Source organism: Leptopilina heterotoma, unplaced genomic scaffold (genome assembly GCF_015476425.1).
Source record: "Leptopilina heterotoma isolate Lh14 unplaced genomic scaffold, ASM1547642v1 Lhet_42, whole genome shotgun sequence".
NCBI lineage: Eukaryota > Metazoa > Arthropoda > Insecta > Hymenoptera > Figitidae > Leptopilina > Leptopilina heterotoma.
In genome coordinates, this window is record NW_025111078.1 from 837,399 (window position 1) to 859,751 (window position 22,353).

The window sequence follows — 22,353 nt, forward strand, 5'->3', positions numbered from 1 at the left end:
TTGCAACATAGATTTTAAACATTATAATTGAAGTTGTAAACATTGCAATAAAGTTTTTTAACATTGCCATATTGATTTTGAACATTGCAACATAGATTTTGAACATTATAATTCGAATTGTAAACATTGCAATAAAGTTTTCGAACATTGCCATACTGATTACATAAAGATAGCATCAAAGGCAACATCTATTAGTTAAAAATGTATTCAAAAATTAAAAAAAGCTTTTGATTTATTATCCAGAATAGAAAAACTTGAAATTTCATTTGAAATACCAAACAAGGCTTACTATTATTTATGAGTGTAGTTAAATGGTCACTAAAGTTTGAAATCTGAGCTTGGTGTGAATGAGGAAAAAGAATTTTCGTGCAAATAATTTATTTTGAATAAAAAAATGTCTCACTTGCGAGAAAGCCAAGAAGGCAGCTGGCAGGGTGGCTGGTATGCAGAGCAGATAATACATAATATTTTGATATCTTCCTTTCTCGCCCACGTGTAACAGCACCTCGTCGAAGTCTATGGAGCTCATCTTTCAGAAAAAAGAGGAGCTTTCTCTGACCGATCCAAGTCCTCAAGGGGGATGAGAATTCTTGTAAAACAAGCGTGATCCTCCTCAAATCACTCGGCATGTCCTCCACTCATCCTCGAGGACACAAAGCCCTTTTCTCCTAAAGCCTAACACTTCCTCTCATCAGCACCGGAAGTTAGCACTTCACTTATACAAATCCACTATTAATCAAGTGCGACATTTATTTTCTAAAATACCTTTTTCTTCACTGTATGCCCTTTTTCTTCACTATATACCTTTTTCTTCACTATAAAATACTTTTTCTTCACTATTTATTGAATTAATACCTAAAATTCCATCAATTCCACCAATTCCATAAATTTCATTAATTTCATTAATTTCCTCAATTCTTGCCCATTAATTTATTATTTTATTTACTAAATCTTTTTAGAATTTTACTAAATATAATCTACTTTTTTTGATAATTTTAAAATATTTTAATTAGGTTTCTTTCCACTATATTTCTCCAAAGAGAAATTCCCTAAAAATCTACTAAATTTTGTAGATTTTAAATTGTTTATAAACATTAGTAAATTAAGACTATAAGTGAACTATCACTAATGTGAATGGAATGAAAAATTTTCAGAATTCTTTCCCCATGTTTTTTTTTATTTAAGAGATAAAAATTGACCCGATTCGACGAGATGAATTATTTACTGCACTTTGAATTCTAAATAAATACTGCCAGACTTTAATCACTTTTAGTAAAATAATTACCAGTTTGAATTGTGCATTTGCACGAGGCACCGGTAAAATTAATATCCTCCGCATCACCTCGCGATTCACATTTCATCGCGAACGCCCTCACCCAACTCCGCGCAATTGCGTCACTATAAAACAATCACATTTATCGTTGTAGTGAATAAATTAACACCATCACGAATTTTCATTGATTTTTTTCTTGTTTCTTTTGTATTCATAAACTCCTAATTTTCTTTTTTTTTGGCAAATTCGAGAATTAAAATCTAATCCTTCATGTTGATTATTAAAACGAAGAGAATTTTTAATATTTCGTTTTCAATTCTTTTTTTTTAAATACTTTTCAAAAGTGATCACATTTCTAAAATGTACGATTCTTATTTTTTTTTCTCAACCATTTCCGGTGAAGACTTCCACTTGTCTGGTTGTTTCCATTTTTTCTGTTTCTCGCTTTTGATCGGCTCGCTTTTTTCTGCAAACAGAAAAATTTTTCTAGATTAAAATTCTAGAGTTAAAATAATTTTCTCTTTTTAAAATTATCATAAATAATTATGATAATAATTATCATAAATTATCTTTGTCAAATATTGGAAATTTTATGTTTTTTCAAACCGAAACAAATTTTCTTTTCAAAAGTTTAAATTATTAATTAAATATTCTGATATGAATAACAATTCTATCGTAGATGAGTAATTTTTAGAATTTGAAAAATAAATTATTTTTTCCAACAAAGCACGAAGGGGACGAGATAAGAATATTTTCAATCACTTTTCAGAAGCCACAAAGCTTGAGAGCACTTTGCTTTTGTAAATATTATCATAAATGAAAAAGCGAATTAATAATGATTTTTTTTAAAAAGGATAAACATTTCCGACAAAATTCATCATTTTTTTGATAATATTAAATTATTACGAAAAAAACAATTATTTTAATTTTTTTTCTCTAATCAAAATTGTTATTTTCTTTTTCGAGATAAAATATATTTTTTCTAGGAAAAAGAAGAGAAAAAAAAGTCTATCGTTATTTGCAATTACGAACGTCACCGGCGTGTCTGACTAGGCAATTAATAAACTCCTTCGATAGGTCTCAAGATGAATAAATAATTAATACACCGGTAATGAATTTCAACTCTATTTCAAAGTAGTTGGGAATTGACGAGAGTATCGAGAAAATGAAACCGAATTTTATTAATACTAGTAAAGAGCTTCAAGGAGAGAAGAAAATCTTGTTTCAATTTTAATCGTTTATCAGTAATTTATCACAAATGGAAATATTACTCTCGACCCATATTAATTTGGTATCCTGGGTTATTAATCCTATAAAAATTGAATTTCAATTAATTACTTTTTAATTACATTTCATAATTGTTAGTTTATTTAATATTCGATTGTATTTTTTTTTAATTATCAAATGTTATTCGAAATTAAATTTTCAGGATTGACAAAAACAATCTTCGGAAATCGGAGAAATTATAATTTATATAATTTATATAAATAAATATTAGAATATTTAAAAAAAATTTAGAATTTAAAAATTGTCGAGAATTAAGATTTTTCTAAAGGTTCTTAGTTTTCGGTGAAGAAAGGAGGAAGAAAATTTAAATAGTTTTCAGTGAAGAAAAGAGTAAAAATTAAAAATGTTTTCGATGAAGAAAACAGTAAAAATATTAACATAGTTTTCTGCGAGTTTTCTGCGAAGAAAAATAGAAAAATTGCAAATGTTTTCGGGGAAGAAAAGAGGAAAAAAAATTTAAATAGTTTTCAGTGAAGAAAAGTGTGAAAATTAAAGAGCTTTTGACGAAGAAAAGAGAGTTAAATAATAAAAATACTTTTCGGTGAAGAAAAGGATGACAAAATTTGAATTCTTTTCGGTGAAGAAAAGAAGAAAAAAAATTAAATCCTAGTTATCAGTGAAGAAAAGAGTAAAAGCTAAAAAGTTTTCGATGAAGAAAAGAGTAAAATAATAAAAATACTTTTCGGTGAAGAAAAGGCTAAAAAAATAAAAATACTTTTCGGTGAAGAAAAGGCTAAAAAAATTAAAATACTTTTCGGTGAAGAAAAGAGTAAAAATTGAAAATGTTCTCGATGAAGAAAACAGTAAAAATATTAAAATACTTTTCGGTGAAGAAAAGGGGTAAAAAAATTAAAATAGTTTTCGGTGAAGAAAAGTGTAAAAAATTAAAAATGTTTTTAACGAAGAAAGGAGTAGAAATTAGAATAGTTTTCTGACGAAGAAAAGAGTAAAAAAAAACAAAAAAAGAAATATAGTTTCCCACTTTCATAATCGAATCCGAAAATTTTTTTGTTTAACTAAAAAGTACACATAGGTATAAAAATAATAATAAGTTGAAATGCATATTAGGTGATTTTGCAAAGTGAGTACGTACGCACTCGTGTGCTTCTTTCATTGTTAGTTACAATTACTAGTGACATCACGAGTGCAAACAATGTCATCTCATTTCGCACGCCTTCGCCCTCGAAGCACATCTTGTTTACGCCATCTGTAACACACTTCTTCAGACGACTCGTTTTCTACCTTTTGTCTAATATTTTCATCGTCATTTTAAAATTCCCTTTCTCTTCAAAAAAAAAAAAAAAAAAAAATTAAATCAATGCAAAAGCCCTACATATATATCTCTCATTGAAACAAAAAAGGAAGAGGTGATACTAAATACTGCTCTGATGAGAGGAAATTCTATTTAGTTCAAGAGGTATCAGTTAAAGAGGTTTGAATATCTGCTTGAACCTCGAAAAAAATGCCTCGTAAATTTTCATTCTTTATTTCGAATCATTATTGTAATCGCTTTTAATCATTTATAATCATTTGTGATCGTTTGTAATCGTTTCTAATCATTTGAAATCATTTGAAATCATTTTTAAACGTTTACAAACATTTATAAACCTTTATAAAACTTCATAAGCATTTATAAACATTTGAAATGATTTATGAACATTTATAAACATTTATAAAAATGCATTAACATTTATAAATATTTATAAACATTTATAAACTTTTATAAACTTTTATAAACATTTATGAATATTTTTAATCATTTCTAATCATTTATAAACTTTTATAAACTTTTATAAACTTTTATAATAATTTATAAACATTTATCATTTTTTAAAATGCAAAAGTAATTATTTATCACTCTTCCTAAAAATGACACAAATTTTTTTTTATTTCACCGTTTTTGCAGTGATGAAATAATATTTAAAAGTAAAATAAAGTAAAAATTCTTTCTTAGAAAAGATTTTTAAAGAAAAAAGTTTTAAAAAAATATTTTTGAAGAAAAGATGTAAAAAACATATTTTTGAAGAAAGTATTTAAAAAACAAAAGATTTTTGAAGAAAATATTTCCAAAGGAAAGATTTTTAAGGAAAAGATTGTTAACGAAAAGATATTTAAGAAAAAGATTTTTAAAGAAACTTTTTTTTAAAGAAAAGTTATTAAAAAAGAAACATAAAAAATTATTCCCTTAAAAAAATACCGAATCGATTTCCAAAAAAATAACACAAATTTGATAACTTAGCCATTTAAAAATATTTTTAGAAACAAGTATTTATTTTAAGTTTATTTATTTTTAATTTTTAAGTTTTTTTTATTTATTCGATTGGTAAAAAATGCCTTTATCGTGATTTTCGAAATGGAATTAACTCTGAAAGAGTCTGTCTTTTGTTACACGAAAATGACCCTTACGGTTTTTAGCATTGCATTCTTTTCGAAATAAACGATCATCGAAAAAGTGAGTTTGAAAATAATTTCCACTGTCAATATTTATCAGTAAATATTCAATGAAAGACAGTTTTTGGTTTAATTTAATTTTAATTTAAGTTTTTATTAATTTTTGTTAATTTTTACTCTTTTCATTTAATTTTAAACTTTTTGAAAATAGTTTCATCTGGACCAGCGATAAGTTTCTTTGGAACAGCGAAAGTTTTAGTTGAAGAAACCAAAAATTTAAATAATAACGTGAAAATTTCTGCTGTTCGACTTGAAGCTTTTTTTATTAAAATAAAACTTGTACTGACTTTAGGATTTAAACATTTTTTTTTAATTTTTAAACTTTCAAAAAAAAAAAATCCAAAAATGATTTTAATGATCTAAGCTCAAAATTGAAAATTGAAGTTATACAAGAACATTCTTATAATTTTGATATAAACACTTTCGTGTTTATATAAAAATTATAAGAATGTTCATCAAAAAATTGATGGATTGCAAAAATAAAATTCTAAAAGTTTGTTAGAAGAAGTTTGTTTTTAAGAATTTTTATAAATAATTAAATCGGTTCTTTCATTTGAAAATTTTTTGAAACTATCAACACTTTGTTAATAAAAAATTGTGGCAACAAGTTTTCGTAAAATAATAAAAATAAAAATCATAAATTAAATAAAAATTAAAAGTTCCTTGAAGTTCAAAATTTAGTTCTTTAGTTTGAATTTAGTTTCTTTTGAATCAAAGAAGAAATTAGTAAATTTTGGCTCACCCCGAAAATATTATCCTTTTTTTAATGTTGCAACTGTTAAAATTCGTTTCACATTTCAAAAAAGAAAAAAAAAATCTCTTTTTATATTAACGAAACTTTTTTTCTCGCACAAAGTTTAATTTTTTTTAGACAAAACAAGAAACAAAAAAAAACTGGATAAAGAGTGTAAAAAAAATGATAATTATTTTTTTGAAAGTGACAAAAGGATGGCTTGCAGCACACGCGGTAGTTACAGGCCTACAACGAACGCGGCACTCGGAAGTTCGCTGGAAGCCACGGGCACTCTTGAAACGAATCAGTGGAATCACTGCACCAACCTACATCCGGTCTCCTTCGCTTCTGCTACCACTGCCGTCAGTACTTCTTCTGGCAAGCGCGTCTGAGCAAAATCATTCTTCAAGTACACAACCAAAGAGAGAGAAAATTGGTCGTTGGAAAAGCGCACAATCTCATCACTCGCAGATGATTCGATTCTCGTTCCCTTCTCTCTTTTCAAAAAAAAAAGAAAAAGAAAAAAAAGATTTTTGTTATTCAATCCTGAAATATCCTTTTTCAAACCCACATTTTTTCCCCCTCGTAAAGTTAATTTTTATTTGGAAGCTCTTTCTTCTATTCTGTTCTACTTTTTTTGTTTCTTTCTCACTCTTTTTCTTGAGAAAGAATTTACAACAATTTGAATAAATTAAAATGTTAATATTTAAAAAAAAAATATTAAAAAAAATTTTTTAAAAAAAGTAAATTATGCTTTAAATTTTAGGATGACATTTATGTCAAATGACATAAATATCATTTGACATAAATATCATTTGACATGAATGTCATTTGACATAATATTCATTTGATACAAATATTTTATGATTTTATTTTATGTCAAATGAATTTCATTCTACATTAAAACTCAATTGAAATGAATTTCTTTAAGGAATAAAATTCACTTGACATAACTTTATTTGTATATGTAATTTATTTGAAAACAAATTTATTTGACATAAATGTCATTTAACATAAAATTCATCAGATAAAAATCATTTAACATAAATTTCGTTTTACATAAAACTTCTAATTGAGATAAATTTCATTTGACAGAAATTTCAATTGACATAAAATTCATTTAACATAAATTTCATTTTACATAAAAATCATTTGACATAACATTCATTTGATAAAAATTTTATTTGACCTGAAATTCATATATAACATGAATTTCATTTTACATTAAAACTCACTTGAGATAAATTTCATTTTGTATAAAATTCATTTGACATAAAAATTAATTTGGTATAAAATTCATTGGACATAATAATTAATTTGGTATAAAGTTCATTTGACATAACAATTCATTTGGTATAAAATTCATTTGACACAAACTTCATTTGACATAAAAATCATTTAACATACAATTCATTTAGCATATATTTTGTTTTACTTAAAACTTATTAGTTGAGATAAATTGCATTTGACAGAAATTTCGATTTATATAAAATTCATTTAACATAAATTTTATTTTGTATAAAATTCATTTAACATAAATTTTATTTTGTATAAAATTCATTTAACATAAATTTTATTTTGTATTAAATTCATTTGACATAATTCATTTCATATAAAATTCATTTGACATAAACTTCAATTGACATAAAAGTCATTTAAGATAAAATAAATGTCAAATGACATTAACTTGAAATTTATTTTTATCAAGTGAAATTTATGTCAAATTATTTTTATGTCAAACATTATGTAAGTTAAATAAGTTTTGCGTCAATCGAAATATACGCCAAATGATTTTTTATGTCAAATAAATTTTATATCAAATTATATGTCAAATAAACTTAATGTTAAATGGTTCTATGTCAAATAACTTTTATGTTAAATAAGATTTCGGGAATAAAGTTTTGTACCGATTGCTTGTCGGAATTTTCCTTAAAAATTTTACATATTTTACCTCTTTGCAATAATATCTCTTTGACTTTCATTTGAAAATCTCTATCGCCCTTAGAATTTATGTTTATTTCTCCTTTTTTTGTTATATCAAAATTCTTGTATTATTCCTTCTCTTTGATCTTTTTCTTTTTATTTTCTATATCGAAACATTTAAACTTTTTTGTTTTGAATTTTCTCCACAAAAATATATATATATTCGTCGTCTAAAAATCTTATTGTTTGAGTTTGCATGACGAAAATTTCTTTCATTCATTATTAAAAAGAAGATGAAGAAGAAGAAGAAAAAGAATAGTATATAGAAAACATTTGTTTTCAGTCTCCTTTTTCATGAGGGTGCACACGGTGGGAATTTTTTCTCGGTTTTCTCACTAGAATGCATCAGTACTCATTCTTTTATATTTCCATTTCCTGGGAGGTAGGATATTTTTTCTTTTTCTTTCTCCTAAACTCCTGGTTTAATTCCTTTTAAGTTGATACATTTCTTTTATTTTTCACGCACAAATAATTTCTAATTTCTAATTTTAATATATCGTTTAGAATTTTTAATGATTCATTTTTTGCTTCGTTTATTTTATTCTTGTATGTTTTGTTCCTCATTATTCTTCTGTCGATGCTTTTTTCTGCTTTTTTTATTAGACCGTGAAAAATAATGTTTTTTGATTAAAATTGATAGAAGAGGTTATGTCTAGAGGTTATGAATTTAAAGTTTTAAATTTAAAAATAGTCGACATTTCAATTATTTTAGACTTTTTTCTTTGTTCTTTCTTCACTGGTTTTTCTTTTTTAAGGGCATTTGAACCTTGATGACGTTTCAGTTTGTGCAAAGCATGTGTAACGTCATCAAGTTTCAAATGCCCTTAAGAAAATACAGAAAAAGTCTGAAACCTTAACGGTTTCAGAATTTTTTGTTCTTTCTTCACTGTTTTTCTTCAAACTTAAACAGTTTCAAACTTTCCTTTGTTCTTTCTTCACTGTTTTCCTTGAAATCTAAATGGATTCAGATTCTTTCTTCATCATCTTAAAACCAAAATAATTAAAAATTCGCCTATTTTAAGAAGAAAGAAAAACAGTGAAGAAAGAACAAAGAAAAATTTGAAACTGCTCAGGTTACAAAGAAAACAGTGAAGAAAGAAAAAAGAAAAGTTTGAAACTGTTTAAGTTTCAAGAAAAACAGTTAAGAAAGAACCAAAAGAAAACAATGAAGAAATAATATAGAAAAGTTTGAAACTGGTTAAGTTTCAAGGAAAACAATTAAGAAAGAACAAAGAAGAGTCTGAAACCGTTAAGGTTTCAGTGTTCTTTCTTAACTGTTTTCCTTGAAACCTGAACGGTTTCAGACTTTTCTTTGTTCTTTCTTCACTGTTTTCTTTGAATCCTAAACGGTTTCAAACTTTTCTTTGTTCTTTCTTCACTGTTTTTCTTGAAACTTAAACGGTTTCAAACTTTTCTTTGTTCTTTCTTCACTGTTTTCTTTTTTGGTTCTTTCTTCACTGTTTTCCTTGAAACTTAAACGGTTTCAAACTTTTCTTTGTTCTTTCTTCACTGTTTTTCTTTTCTTCACTTAAGGCAAAGTTTTAAATCTTAAAATAGGCGATTTTTTAATTATTTGGTTTTAAGATGGTGAAGAAAGAATCTGAAACCGTTTGGATTTCAAGGAAAACAGTGAAGAAAGAACAAAGAAAAGTCTGAAACCGTTCATGTTTCAAGGAAAACAATGAAGAAATAACATAGAAAAGTTTGAAACTACTTGAGTTACAAGGAAAACAGTGAAGAAAGAACAAAGGAAAGTTTGAAACTGTTTAAGTTTGAAAAAAAACAGTGAAGAAAGAAGAAAAAAAATTTTGAACCCGTTAAGGTCTTTTCTTCTGTCTTTTCTTAAGGAAGAAAAAACAGTGAAGAAAGAATAAAGAAAAGTCTGAAACCGTTAAGGTTTCAGACTTTTCTGTGTTCTTTCTTCACTGTTTTCATTGTTACCATTAGAAGAAATCTAATCTAATTTATAATTGTTTTGTTGTAATAAAGAAGAAATACAATAAAGAAGTATATTGTAATAAAGAAGAAAAGAAGAACTAATAAGGAAATGAAGAATTATGTTCTTTCTTCACTAATTTCTATTATAGTTTTCACCATTTTTTCTTTTGCATTTCTTCCCTCAATCCAGTATCAATCGCTTTTATAAAAAATAATGACCTTTTAATTCCACTGTTGTCTCCTTCAATCTCCCGATCCCTCAAATCCAATTTGATTGTTCTTTCTCATTCCTTTCATTCCCTGACCCCTTTCACCGCCTCTCGTGTATCATTTAATTTTGTCTTTCTGTTTCATCATTTGCCATTCTTCTTCTTCTTTTCATTTCCCTTTTGCTAATATCATATATGGTCTTTGTTGCCGTCTTGTTTCGTCTCCCCTTTTTTTATTAGAACGATTCTTTTTTTCTTCTGTGCGTCTATATTTATTGCGTAAGGAGCATTCTCTCGACTGTTGAATTTATCTCTATCCTTATCTATTTGGTGAATCTAACTAAACTCGCTCTAGACGGAATAAGTAGCCACCAGCATATATTGTCATCGCGAGCTGAAAGTGAAACATAAAAGTATATGTATGTATGTATATACGGTCAGCATATAGAGTTTGTATCCTATCCCGTCCTCCTATCTATTATTTTTAAGCCCCCCTCCTTAGCCCCCTTTTTGATCCGCAACGTTCGAGCAACGACTCAACTTGTCACTCTCTGTTTGCCTGTTCTATCTCTCTCACTCCCTCTCTTTCCATTTGAGGCCCTCGATCATCACCGTCACAGTCAGTCGACTATTAATATAAAAGGGGTTCCTCGACATTACACACGCGGTAATTGTGCGTGCTGCTTCGCTTTTTATTTGCCGATTTATTCTTTCGCAGATAAGGAGCACCCGCAAATTTTTAATTTTTATATATGCTATGAGAGAGAAATCATTATCTGATGATTTTCGTCCTGGAAGAAACTTTTCTTCTTCTATTTTTACTTCATTGTCGCGAAGAAATGGTAAAATGGCAAATTTTAGCTAAATATGCGGTCAAAGATATAACAATTTCGACTTGTTTTGAACGTTGACGGAAAATTAAAAAAAATTTCCCGGTCATCATAAAATTCGGTTTTTGTTTTATTTATTTTAGTTAAATTTAAAAATATGCAGTACTTTTATCTGAAACATCCTTTTGACTCGACATCTTAGCGTAGGTCATTAATGCAAGACCTCGAGATGTGGCAAAACGCGGTGTAATAACCCAATAAACCTTAATAGTCCAATGCTGAGTATAATTTAAATTTTATGCGTCTAATTTCTATTTCTGCATTTCTACTATTGTCTTGTTTCTAATTAACTCCGTCAATTTTTTTTAAAACTAGTGACATAACTATATTATAGCTGTAAAACTTCACTATTCTTTTTCGATTTTTCTCTGCAAAAAAATAATATTAAAATTTTATATATAAAAATGATTCTTAGAATTTTTTTCATCGGAAATTTTTAAAAAATCAATTATTTTCAATATTATAATTAAAATTCTTGAAAAATTTGATTATTTCATATTTTTCAAAAATTCAATTATTTTAAAAAGATTTTTCAATTTACCAAAATTCAATTGTTTCGTATACTGCAAGTCAAGGATGATAGAATATAATCCCAAATTTAATAATTCTGACTCATAAGTGTGAAACAGTAAACTTTATAAACGGTGTGTGATTTTAAAATTAACGATGACTTTTGTGATACAATTATAATTAGTGATACAGTGATTTTCTCACTCGCGTACCACTAAATTATCAAATTAAGCCAATGGTTTCATTACAGGTTACATTATACAATTAAATTTAAAATTCTCCTTACTTTGAAACGATTAAATATTTATGCAAAATAAATAATATGCAAAGCGGAAAATTGACTGATAAATAATAATGCAATTTATCTTCTAATAATTAGGTTCCATTTTATCTTTAATTTTCCGAATAGATTTTTTATACGCAGATACGAATAATTCTTGACCTGGTCAACTTATTGTTAGAAACGTACTGAAAAACATAAAAATTAAAAAAAAGTCAAACAAACATTCAGGAAAATTGGTATTTTAAAATACCAATCTTAAAATAATTAAAATACCTGAATCTTTGTTGTTTGACTTTTTTAATTTAATTTTTTTTTTGCATAAACGAAATTTATGTCTTACCTTCAATCGACCGATTTAAACATACTTTGATTCGTTTTAAAATTTTCAAAAATTGTTTGATTAATAAATAATGATTTGAATTTTAAATAAATAATAATTTTTAAATAATGGTCGTGTCTTATCTTGAAAAAACAAAAATTCTATCAAGAAAAACAATGAATGATTTTCATCTCTTATTTTTATGCGAGAAAAGTCTCGTCTCGTGCATGACTATACTAAAAAAAAAATTCATGTATATATAATTAGGAATTAAGAGAATTATATAATTTACATAACAAAGGGATACATAAATATACACAATAAATACTCACACGTATAAAAGATTAAATTGATTTATATCTATTGTATTACATGACATGATCATTTATATAGTTCTTTCCTCAATCTTTAGCATTTTTGATGAATGTTAATTTTGATACAATACAGATAACAGTAGAACATAAAGATTAGATATGCACATAAATTTTCTTTCCGCATTTTCTCAAAAAAATCTATTTATTATTATTTACCGAATGAATATTTATCTTTTTTTTCGTGAATATAACTTTATTTATCGGATATTTAAAATTTGTAAACTTTCATCTTTCTTTAATTTTGAATCAGATATGTCTTTATATTTTTTAATATATTTTTAACAATGTCTCTATAATTAAATAATAATTTTTCCTACATAGTAAATAACGGAAAAAAATATTTTATTTATTTGACTATTATCTGATTTAAAGTTTTAAACATTAGAAGAAAAACAATACTAAATATTATTGACGCTTTTTGAAGAAAAGAGCACCTTACGAGTCTTACAATTATTGTAGGCTGTTTGTAATTATTGGAATAAAAATATTCAAAATAATTGTATATACTTTTACGGAACTACTATTAACTACTTTTTATTTTTTTAAAAACTACTATTAAAAGTTTCTAAAACCCAACGGGAAGTTGCCAATGTTAACGATTGGTTCAATAATGGGCCATGCTTGGTACCCAATGGTTTTTTCTTGGCAAAACAATTGGCAACCATCATTGGACCACCAATGGTTTAAACTTGGGATGATCACGCTACTGCCAATGATCGGTAGCCAAGCATCGGGCCAATATTAGTTGCCAAGGAATTGCCAAGGAAACAAAATCGATTTTCAAAAGCTTGATTTTTTATTGGCAGCCAACAAAAAACCAAGGTTTTGAAAATTGATTTTTTTTAATTATTAATTAAAATATGTTTTTCAAAAATTTATTTAAAAAAAATATATTTTTTAAAAATATATATTTTTTAAATTAATAGAACATATTAATTTAATTTGTCACCTCTGGTAAAACAAAGATGAAAGACTGATAAATTCCCTCACTTTATATTTTACAGTGGAGGGATGACTGTGAATGTCTTTGCGAGAGAGGAGCAGGTACTTATATAGAGCCAGTGAAACAGGTCACAAGCGAGAAGAAATCACTAGCATGCACTCTGGCGGCGCTTGTCGGAAGTGGCGCAACGTTGGTTGCCAAGCGCTGTGTCGATAATGTCAGGATATACATGCGCGCCAGAAAACAGTTCCGACAAGCGCCGCCAGAGTGCATGCTAGTGATTTCTTCTCGCTTGTGACCTGTTTCACTGGCTCTATATAAGTACCTGCTCCTCTCTCGCAAAGACATTCACAGTTATCCCTCCACTGTAAGATATAAAGTGAGGGAATTTATCAGTCTTTCATCTTTGTTTTACCAGAGGTGACAAATTAAATTAATATGTTCTATTAATTTAAAAAAATATATATTTTTAAAAAATATATTTTTTTTAAATAAAATTTTGAAAAATTTATTTTTTAAAAATAAATTTTAATTAATAATTGAAAAAAATCAATTTTCAAAACCTTGGTTTTTTGTTGGCTGCCAATAAAAAATCAAGCTTTTGAAAATCGATTTTGTTTCCTTGGCAATTCCTTGGCAACTAATATTGGCCCGATGCTTGGCTACCGATCATTGGCAGTAGCGTGATCATCCCAAGTTTAAACCATTGGTGGTCCAATGATGGTTGCCATTAATGTTCCAATAATGGAACGGAGTTCGCCAAGCATGGCCCATTATTGAACCAATCGTTTACTTCCCATTGGGAAGAAACGTTTAATTAAGGTATAAAAATAAGGCAAATATAATGGCAGAAAGGTACAGAAAAATAAGTTAAGAATCATTTTCACAAAGATTTACTACTCAAATAACTATAAAAATACCTCAAATTTACAAAAATTGACAATATTGATAGGATTTACAATTAATTTAGAATTCTAACAATTTTTTGTATTCTAAACAAAATTTTGCATAATACAAGTACATTTTTATTGGAATCATTCGCATGTTAGCCAAAAGATTACACCTTCCGATTGACGCGCTCACGGTGGTCCATTTCTGAAATAGAAGTTTTCCTTAATTGCTAGTCCTTATACCCCCACCACTTTAAATACTTTTCTTAATCTAATAAGACGTGTTCTCTCTCTCTATTAGCATTATTTCGTGGTTATTCTCATTCGTATAGTAAACAAAGAAAATTAAACGTGAAAATAATTATTAAAATTTCAAGCAGACTAATCTTCTTGTTACAATTATTGCAAGTTTAATATAGAAGGAGATAAAAGTAACAGACTAAAGAATATCTTTGAAATTTTACTCAAGTTTAAAGGTTAATAAAAATTATTATGAAAGTTAATAGAAAAGTTTAGGTTATAGTAAAATTACAATAATTATCATCACTGTGTAATAATAATAATAATAATAATAGTAATAATAATATAACCTGGGTTTTTTTATCCAGGTGTCTGAATTCACAGATTTTTCACTTTCGACTACAAACAATAATAATATAACTTAGTTTTTTTTATCCAGGTATCTGAATTCACAGATTTTTCATTTCCGACTACAAACAAACAATAATATTAATATTAATAATAATAATACTAATAGTAATAATAATAATAATAACAATAATAATAAAATAAATTGTTAGACCCGATAGATTTATTCGTTATTCATTACTTTGATTTATTTATTTCTTATTTATTTGTCTTATTTAATTATTTATTCAATATTTATTATGTATTTTTATTAATTGGATTATTTATTAATTTTTTTCGACATATTTTCAAAAATTGCGACTTTTTCGACTTTTCTTCAAAATATTGCAACAAAGTACCAAATTTTTTTAGTATAAAAATGCAACTTATATCGATTTTTCAAGTGCGAAAAGTAATTATAAAAAAAATCTTTTAATATTTTTGAATCAATTTTTTAAGGATATAATTATATTTTTCCAAAATGTTATCTATAATAAAAATCTTTTTGAAATAATTTAAATTTTCTAAAATTTAATTGAAAATAATTAATTTTTTCGCAAGTGTTTCGTTACAATTTTGGAAAATCAACTTTTACAGAATATTAATTGGAAATTTTGAAAATAATTGAATTATCAAAAATTTTAATGAAAAATTATTAAATGTAAAATTTAAAAATGAAAATCAATGAAAATTTGCATTTAATTTGGTAAAATTCGCAATATTTTCAGTTACATATTTCCAAAAATTCAAATAATAGTTTATAATTATTTTTAACATTTTGTAGAAAAAAATCATGTTAAAAAATTTTTAATTAAAATTCATTAAAAAAATTAATCAGTTTTTTTAAATTGTACAAAAATTGTTTTAAGAAATTCAATTATTTTCGAAAAATTACATATTTTTAAAATCTATTTCTTAGAAGTTTTTTAACTATAATAAAAATCTCTTTGAATAATTGAAATTTTGTAAAATTTATTTGGAAATAATTATTTTTTTCAATGAGTTTGTTATACAAAAATTAACTTTTGAAGAATTTTAATTGCAAATTTTTAAAAGTAATTGAATTACCAAAAATTCAAATACATAACAAAAAAGATATATATTTCTTAAAAATTTAACTATTTTTAAAAGATTCTATACCAAATTTCAATTATTTGAAAATTTTTAAATTCTATTTAATTAAAAAACTATTATCTTTCAAAAATTATTGAAAAATACTTTTAAAAAAATTAATCATAAGAATTTCTTTATTATAATTCTTTGAAAATATTTTATCTTAATAACTTAAAAAAAAAACACGAACAGTTATAATTATTATAAAAGCTTGAGTTTTTTTATCTAAATATAATTGAATTCTAAAAGAACCTTTCGTAAAATTATTCAAATTGATTTAGAAATGAAGTTTACTTGGAAATTGTAGAAAATATTTGAATTCATGTGGGGTTATAATTATAATTTTTAGAAATTATTAAAATTCATATAAATTTTACTCATTATTTGAAAAACTTTCATATTTTCCTGTAAAAAGAATTTTGTCAGGGAAAATAATTTTAATGGCAGTGAATGTACATAGGGTACATAATATATATATTATATATTTGAAATTTAACGGAAATTCCATTGCAAATTTTTTAAAAATATTTTTATTTTCATTTCCAGACGGTAAATAACGGTTTGTTGACATAACCTACATTGGAATCTACGGTCTTTAAAAATTTCTAGAGAAACAAAAAAAAGGATTGAAATTAATTAAGCTACGTAGAATTTCAGTTACCATTCAGTTTATCAGTTACTTTTCCGTCTGCTATCGGTAGGATAATTATTTTATTTAAAATACGGAATGACTGATAATTTTACGTATTAAGAAGGATAAATTCTACAATACACATAAATATTTATTATTCTAATTCACAATCTGAATATTAGGGAAACATTGAATCTAAAATAATCATGCAAAATTTAAAAAATTTTGAAAACAGCATTATTTCCAAACCACAATAATTGCGTTGTCATAGTAACGTTAAGATGGCGGATATGCGCGCGCACACTTTTTATGCGTGACTTCACGTGTACACATGATATGTGTTTACAGTCGTTTTCATTTCTAAAAATATCTCTAATATCAAAATAAATTTAAAGCATCAGTGTTCTCTCTCTTCTTAAAAGTTCATGTGAAATCACAATTGAAAATTGAAATAAATTTTCTCTTTATTCTAAAATATTGAAAAACAATTTCAACTTGTCCATACGTTTTTTTATCTCGTGTGTGATGATAAACTCGTTTGAATTGTTTTAAATCATGTGATTCATCTACTGTCACTCGCATCATTGTTATAATTCTTTCACGAATAATGAAAAATGTGTTTAAATTAACAATATGATCAACAATAGCGGCACACGTTATCGTTCTTTTACTTTCGAGTAATGTTTGAAGAAGATTACTTTCTCACGACAATAAACTGTGCCAGGAAGTGCGACATCGCTCTCGATATGTTCCCCCGTCGTTGTCGACCACCGACTGTTCACAAACACCAGGAATTCGTCATAGGTGTGTGAAAAAAGAAAATTTATTTTTTTCCCCCAAAAGAGGTATGTTCAAAATATTTATTCACTTAAATGTCAACATCTGGCAAAAAGACATTGTCAAATGAGAAAAAATCATTGAAATCAAAGGTTAGACAAAAATTGAATTTCGATCAATCAGATGAATCTAACCTCAAATATTCCACTGGTGAAAGTCATAAAAAATCAAGACGAGATGATTCTTTAGATGATAGTAAAAAAATTGTTTCCGAATGGTTGGAAAAGTATGAAAATGATTTTTTGGAATCGAGTGTTGAATATCCATCTTCACCGTTAATAAAACGTTCACCGGAATCGCCAATTATTAATAAGAATTCAATTAAACGACCTCGACAAAATGATAATGAGAAACGTGAAAAAAGTCCGGATATTTGTTTATCCAAATCGACGACGACGACGACGACGACAACGACGATGACGAAATCGCCAGTTCTTGGTGGTAAAATTCTAGCCAAAAAGTTAAAACGACGAAAAAATCATTCGAAAAAAAGTAAAAATAATCAGAGTTTTGATAGTACATTAAAAGTAAAGAGCGAATTGAATACGACGACAAATACCGTTCCGGAAAGATGCAACTTATCGCAAATTGAGGAAACATTCTTCGAGGAGGAAAAAGAAATAAAAGTAGAAAAAGAGGAATTATCACAGTTAATTGAAGATTGGGAGGAACATTCAAATCAAAATTTGAAAACAGAGGATATAAAGATAGAGAATTCAGAAAGTATAACGAATGATTTGTCAGAGACAACAAAGGAGGAAATTATAGATAATAATAGTTTATTTATTGAAAGTGTAACTGACTCGGAGAAAAGTAAGAGTTTTATTATTGAAGACGCCGATACGCCGGATATTGTGAATCTAGCCAACGATTTGACGACAAAAAAACCGCAGCAGGATTCTAAATTGCCAAGGGATTCGCAAGATACATTTTTTTCCCAAGGAGAAAGTCAAGAGCATTTTCTACCCTCGCAAAGGATTTCTGAGTTCTCATCAACGAGAATTAATCAGCCGAATTCCAGTGAACTTAACATCATCAACAATGAGAGTACATCGCCGAAAGCAAATTTGGAATCATTCAGCAATATTCTAAGGAGTGAGAAGAAAAAGCGAAGATTAAAGAAGTAAGATTCTTTTTTTTAAATCAAAAAGCAGTCTTTCGACTTATTTATAATAATCTTTGGATTTATTCTTTCATTCAATTTATTTTTCAGGCTTCGCACTCATCTACTAAAACCTGCTATTTACTACTCTTTTTAACTTTATGCTACTATTTTGGTACTTTTTTAGATTTCAGGCACTAAAAGCGATACTATTTCTGTTTTTTTAGAATTTCTATTATATTTTTAAAAAAAATTAATTATTGATTGCGAAGTCTGAATTATTCATAAAATTGAAATATTAAAAATTAAATATTTAAAATATTAAATATTACAAAATAAACTAAAGGATCTAAAGAAATTATTTTTTATTTTCAGAGGCAGTTTTGCGGCAAAATTACGAAAACTAGTCGAGACTGAAAAGTCATTTCTACGTATTTGGCGACACGAGAAAAATCAGTCAACATTTCAAAGTATTAATTCACAATTTGTCGAGTTGTGCATTCAAAATTTATACAATGCATACAGTAGACAATTTGCCGAGTGTCTTTTAATATCCGACAAATATGAACAATTAACTTATCTCTTAAGTTCAGAGATAAAAATAAATGAGGAAGAAAATAAAAATTCTTTCAATTTTACCAACAAAGTATTAACATTGATGTTCGTTCCTGAATTTGTTGATGAATTTAAGGGACAAAAAGGAAATATTATCAGAATCTACTCACCCTGGGAAGTTGTTGATAGGAGAAAATTAACATTAAGTGTAATGTATTTTACAGTCGATGCAAAGGCAATTAACGTGATGTCTAGTAGTGGGAAATTGAAGGAAAAAGCAATTTGTGAAAAAATTGAAAATTTCACTTGTCCTTGTATTGAAGAAGGGAAGATTTTTGAAAATTGTAATTTTAAGTTTAAGAAACCAAATGTGATGAAAGAGATTTTCAATCGTTCCTAAATGTTACCAATTACGAACGTTATTTTTTGTTTAGTTTTTGTGAATTTAAATTGTATAAGAGAAGATTAAAAATTGAATTTATAAATTTTTACTAAAATTTACAGCCTTTTTTTATTATAAATCACTATATCGTCACTTGCAGAATACGTTAAAAAAAATGGTTTTCACTCATTCCGATATTTATTTAAACTAAGTACAATTTACAATAAAATAACAATAACAACAATAAAATTACAAAAAAAATTTACAATAGGAATAGAGGACAGTTCTTTTATCGATAGAAGGTACGGCAGATTTCTGCGAGTAGCTAACAAGTTCCCATTTTTCCCGCCAGTGTCGTAAGGTCAATACTTCGAAGAATAGAAATTGTCTATTATTCCCCATGAATTTAGGGGAGGAATCATTAATAATTAGTTAATTATTCAAAAATAGGGTGTAGATTTAATAAAACTAAGTTTTGTGACAAGTTATAGTTGTTTTAAGGTAAGAACAGTTCAAATTTTTAAGGGGAAAAAATCTAATGTTTTGACAAAGGATGAGTCACTTGTCATTTCTTATATGTCACATTAAATTTTGTTCTAATTTTCTAGTTTATTTAGTTGAATTAATTTACTTTTAATTTACTTTTCACTTTATTAATTAATTTAATTTACCGTTTCAATTCAAAGGGGAAGACTTATTAAAAATCTTAGGGTACCCAAACATAACCTATAAATTTAACCAAGTTTTAAAAAAATTCATTTTTAAAAATATAGTCAATAGAGTTGAAAAATTATTCCCAGAAGCCCAGAATTGAATAAAAACCATTTAAACTTTTTACTTCACACGCAGAGTTTTATTTTATTATTTTAATTTATTTAAGTACATCTTTAACAATTCTGTTGTGTCGTAATGTCAATGTTGTTTGTCATAATAATGTCTATGTTTATTAGTGTTAATTTATTTAACTATAAACACTTTGGGTAACATAACCTAAAAATATTTCTTAATGCGAAAAATTGTAATTTTTTTAAATTTCTAATTCATTCAAATGCAACGTTTGTTTAAATTCTTGGAAATTCCTTACGCTTTGAACTAAAGGAAAAATTTAATTTATATAAAATACGAAAGTATTACATATTGGACTAATTTTTCTATATATTGTGTCAGATTTACTATTTTATAGATGATTGATAATTATTGGAATCAATCCAAGTTAGGTAAAAAAAATAATTTGGAAAAAATAATAATTTTACTATTTTTTGCTTTTAGGTAATCATGTCGATTGCGCAGGATCGACCGGAATTATATGAGGAGGTGAAATTATATAAAAATTCCAGAGAACGTGAAAAATACGATAATCAAGCTGATTTATACGCAGTTGTTAATACTCTCCAGCATCTTGAAAAGGCCTATATTAGAGATTGTGTCACACCAAAAGAATACACAGCAGCCTGCAGTAAATTATTAGTACAATACAGAGCTGCTTTCAAGCAGGTAAATTTATGACATTACTTTTTAAACATCTTTCCCTCCCGAGTCGTTTATTTAAAAATTTTATCAGTTTCCATGGAGGCGAAAAAGTTTCTATTTACCCCAAAAAGTTATTATACTTACCAGAAAAGGTAAATTAGTTTTCAGAAAACTTCTCTCTTAAGTATTTGAGATAATTATCCCAAATAAGAGAGAAGTTTTAGAAAATTAATTTAGAGCCACAAAACAAGAGATTTGAGCTGAATTTTGTTTTTGAATAATTGTCATACACATTTTTTTTCCTTTTAGGTACAGAGCGATCAATATCCAACGATTGATGCTTTTGCAAGAGCTTTCAGGCTCGACTGTCCAGCTGCTCTCGAGAGAATCAAAGAGGATAGGCCAATAACGATAAAGGACGATAAGGGCAATACATCAAAATGCATTGCCGATATTGTATCTTTATTTATCACCTTAATGGATAAACTTCGTTTGGAAATCAAAGCAATGGACCAATTGCATCCGGATCTTCGCGATTTAATGGACACAATGAATCGACTTAGCATTCTTCCCAGTGATTTCGATGGTAAGGAAAAAGTTTCCGATTGGCTACAAACTCTAAACAACATGTCAGCTTCCGATGAACTTTCCGACAATCAAGTTAGACAATTGATTTTCGATCTGGAAACATCATACAACGCTTTCAACAAAGTTCTTCATAATTCGTAATTTCAAACTTCTTTATATTTTAAAAAAAAAACTATGACTTTGTTCTTGAGAACAAATTTCTTTTTACTATCCCGAAGTCAGCAATTTATTAAAGATTAAATCTTTATTTTTTTGTGTAAGAAAGAAAAATTATATGTAGATAGTAAATGCACTCAAACATCTAATTTTATACTTGATATCTGATAATTTTATTGACACACGATTTGTTGATTTACGACACAAATAAAAGTTACTAATAGTTAGACGATAAAATTTGTTCTTTAATTATTTTCCAGAAGTGGATTTTTGTTTGATTTATGTTTGAGAAAGGGGGGGTTTTTTTTAATGAATGTTTTAAAAGTCAGGGATATATTAAATAATTCCCTTTGATGAAATTTAAAAAGAAAAGTTTTCGCGAGTTCTATTTGCAGGAATAGGAAGTATGTAAATAAGGAAAAGCGGTCTTTCATCTCATTGGCCAGATAGGACACAAAATACAATAACGGTTTAACTATTGACCAAACTAAACTAAATTAAACCGAACTGAACTAACAACTAACCCCTTCGGGCTCTACGGGGGTTCAAGTCTCGTTTATAAACCGACGAGCTACGAATTTGCATGTAATAGAGATGCCATTCGGTGGTCGAAAGGAACGAAAATCTCTCCTCCCCCCCTTGTTGCAGGAGACTTCAACCTTCCAACAACAAACTCGGAGTGTATAAACTGATGAAGTTTCTAAACTTTGTGGCTAGTTATGTCTCGATTCAATAAGAACCGATGGATTTCATGCAACTTTGTATCATTTATTAAGAGCTCTTCTTCAAACTCAAAAACCACTTATTAA

At 26.9% G+C, this 22,353-nt stretch overlaps 2 protein-coding genes across 4 annotated transcripts in view; one reads left to right on the plus strand and one right to left on the minus strand.

The window, feature by feature from the left end:
- LOC122506535 (tubulin beta chain-like) overlaps nt 1–16,841 on the minus strand; it is a 39,722-nt gene extending 22,881 nt beyond the window's left edge. For 2 of the 3 annotated variants that reach the window (XM_043618772.1, XM_043618770.1), the window contains exons 1-2: nt 16,704–16,841; nt 404–1,739 (exon numbers count right to left, since the gene is read on the minus strand). In XM_043618772.1, the coding sequence (XP_043474707.1) occupies nt 404–529 (126 nt within the window). In that variant the 5' untranslated portion in view covers nt 530–1,739; nt 16,704–16,841. Of the gene's footprint in view, nt 1–403; nt 1,740–5,753; nt 5,771–16,703 lie in introns of those variants that run through there. The other variant, XM_043618771.1, reaches the window with a different exon arrangement.
- On the plus strand, nt 16,794–21,781 carry LOC122506523. The gene is made up of 4 exons (XM_043618757.1): nt 16,794–18,414; nt 18,769–19,345; nt 20,600–20,824; nt 21,110–21,781. The coding sequence occupies exons 1-4, from the start codon at nt 17,327–17,329 to the stop codon at nt 21,527–21,529; spliced, it is 2,310 nt and encodes a 769-aa protein (XP_043474692.1). The 5' UTR covers nt 16,794–17,326; the 3' UTR covers nt 21,530–21,781.
- Nucleotides 21,782–22,353: the final 572 nt, after the last annotated feature.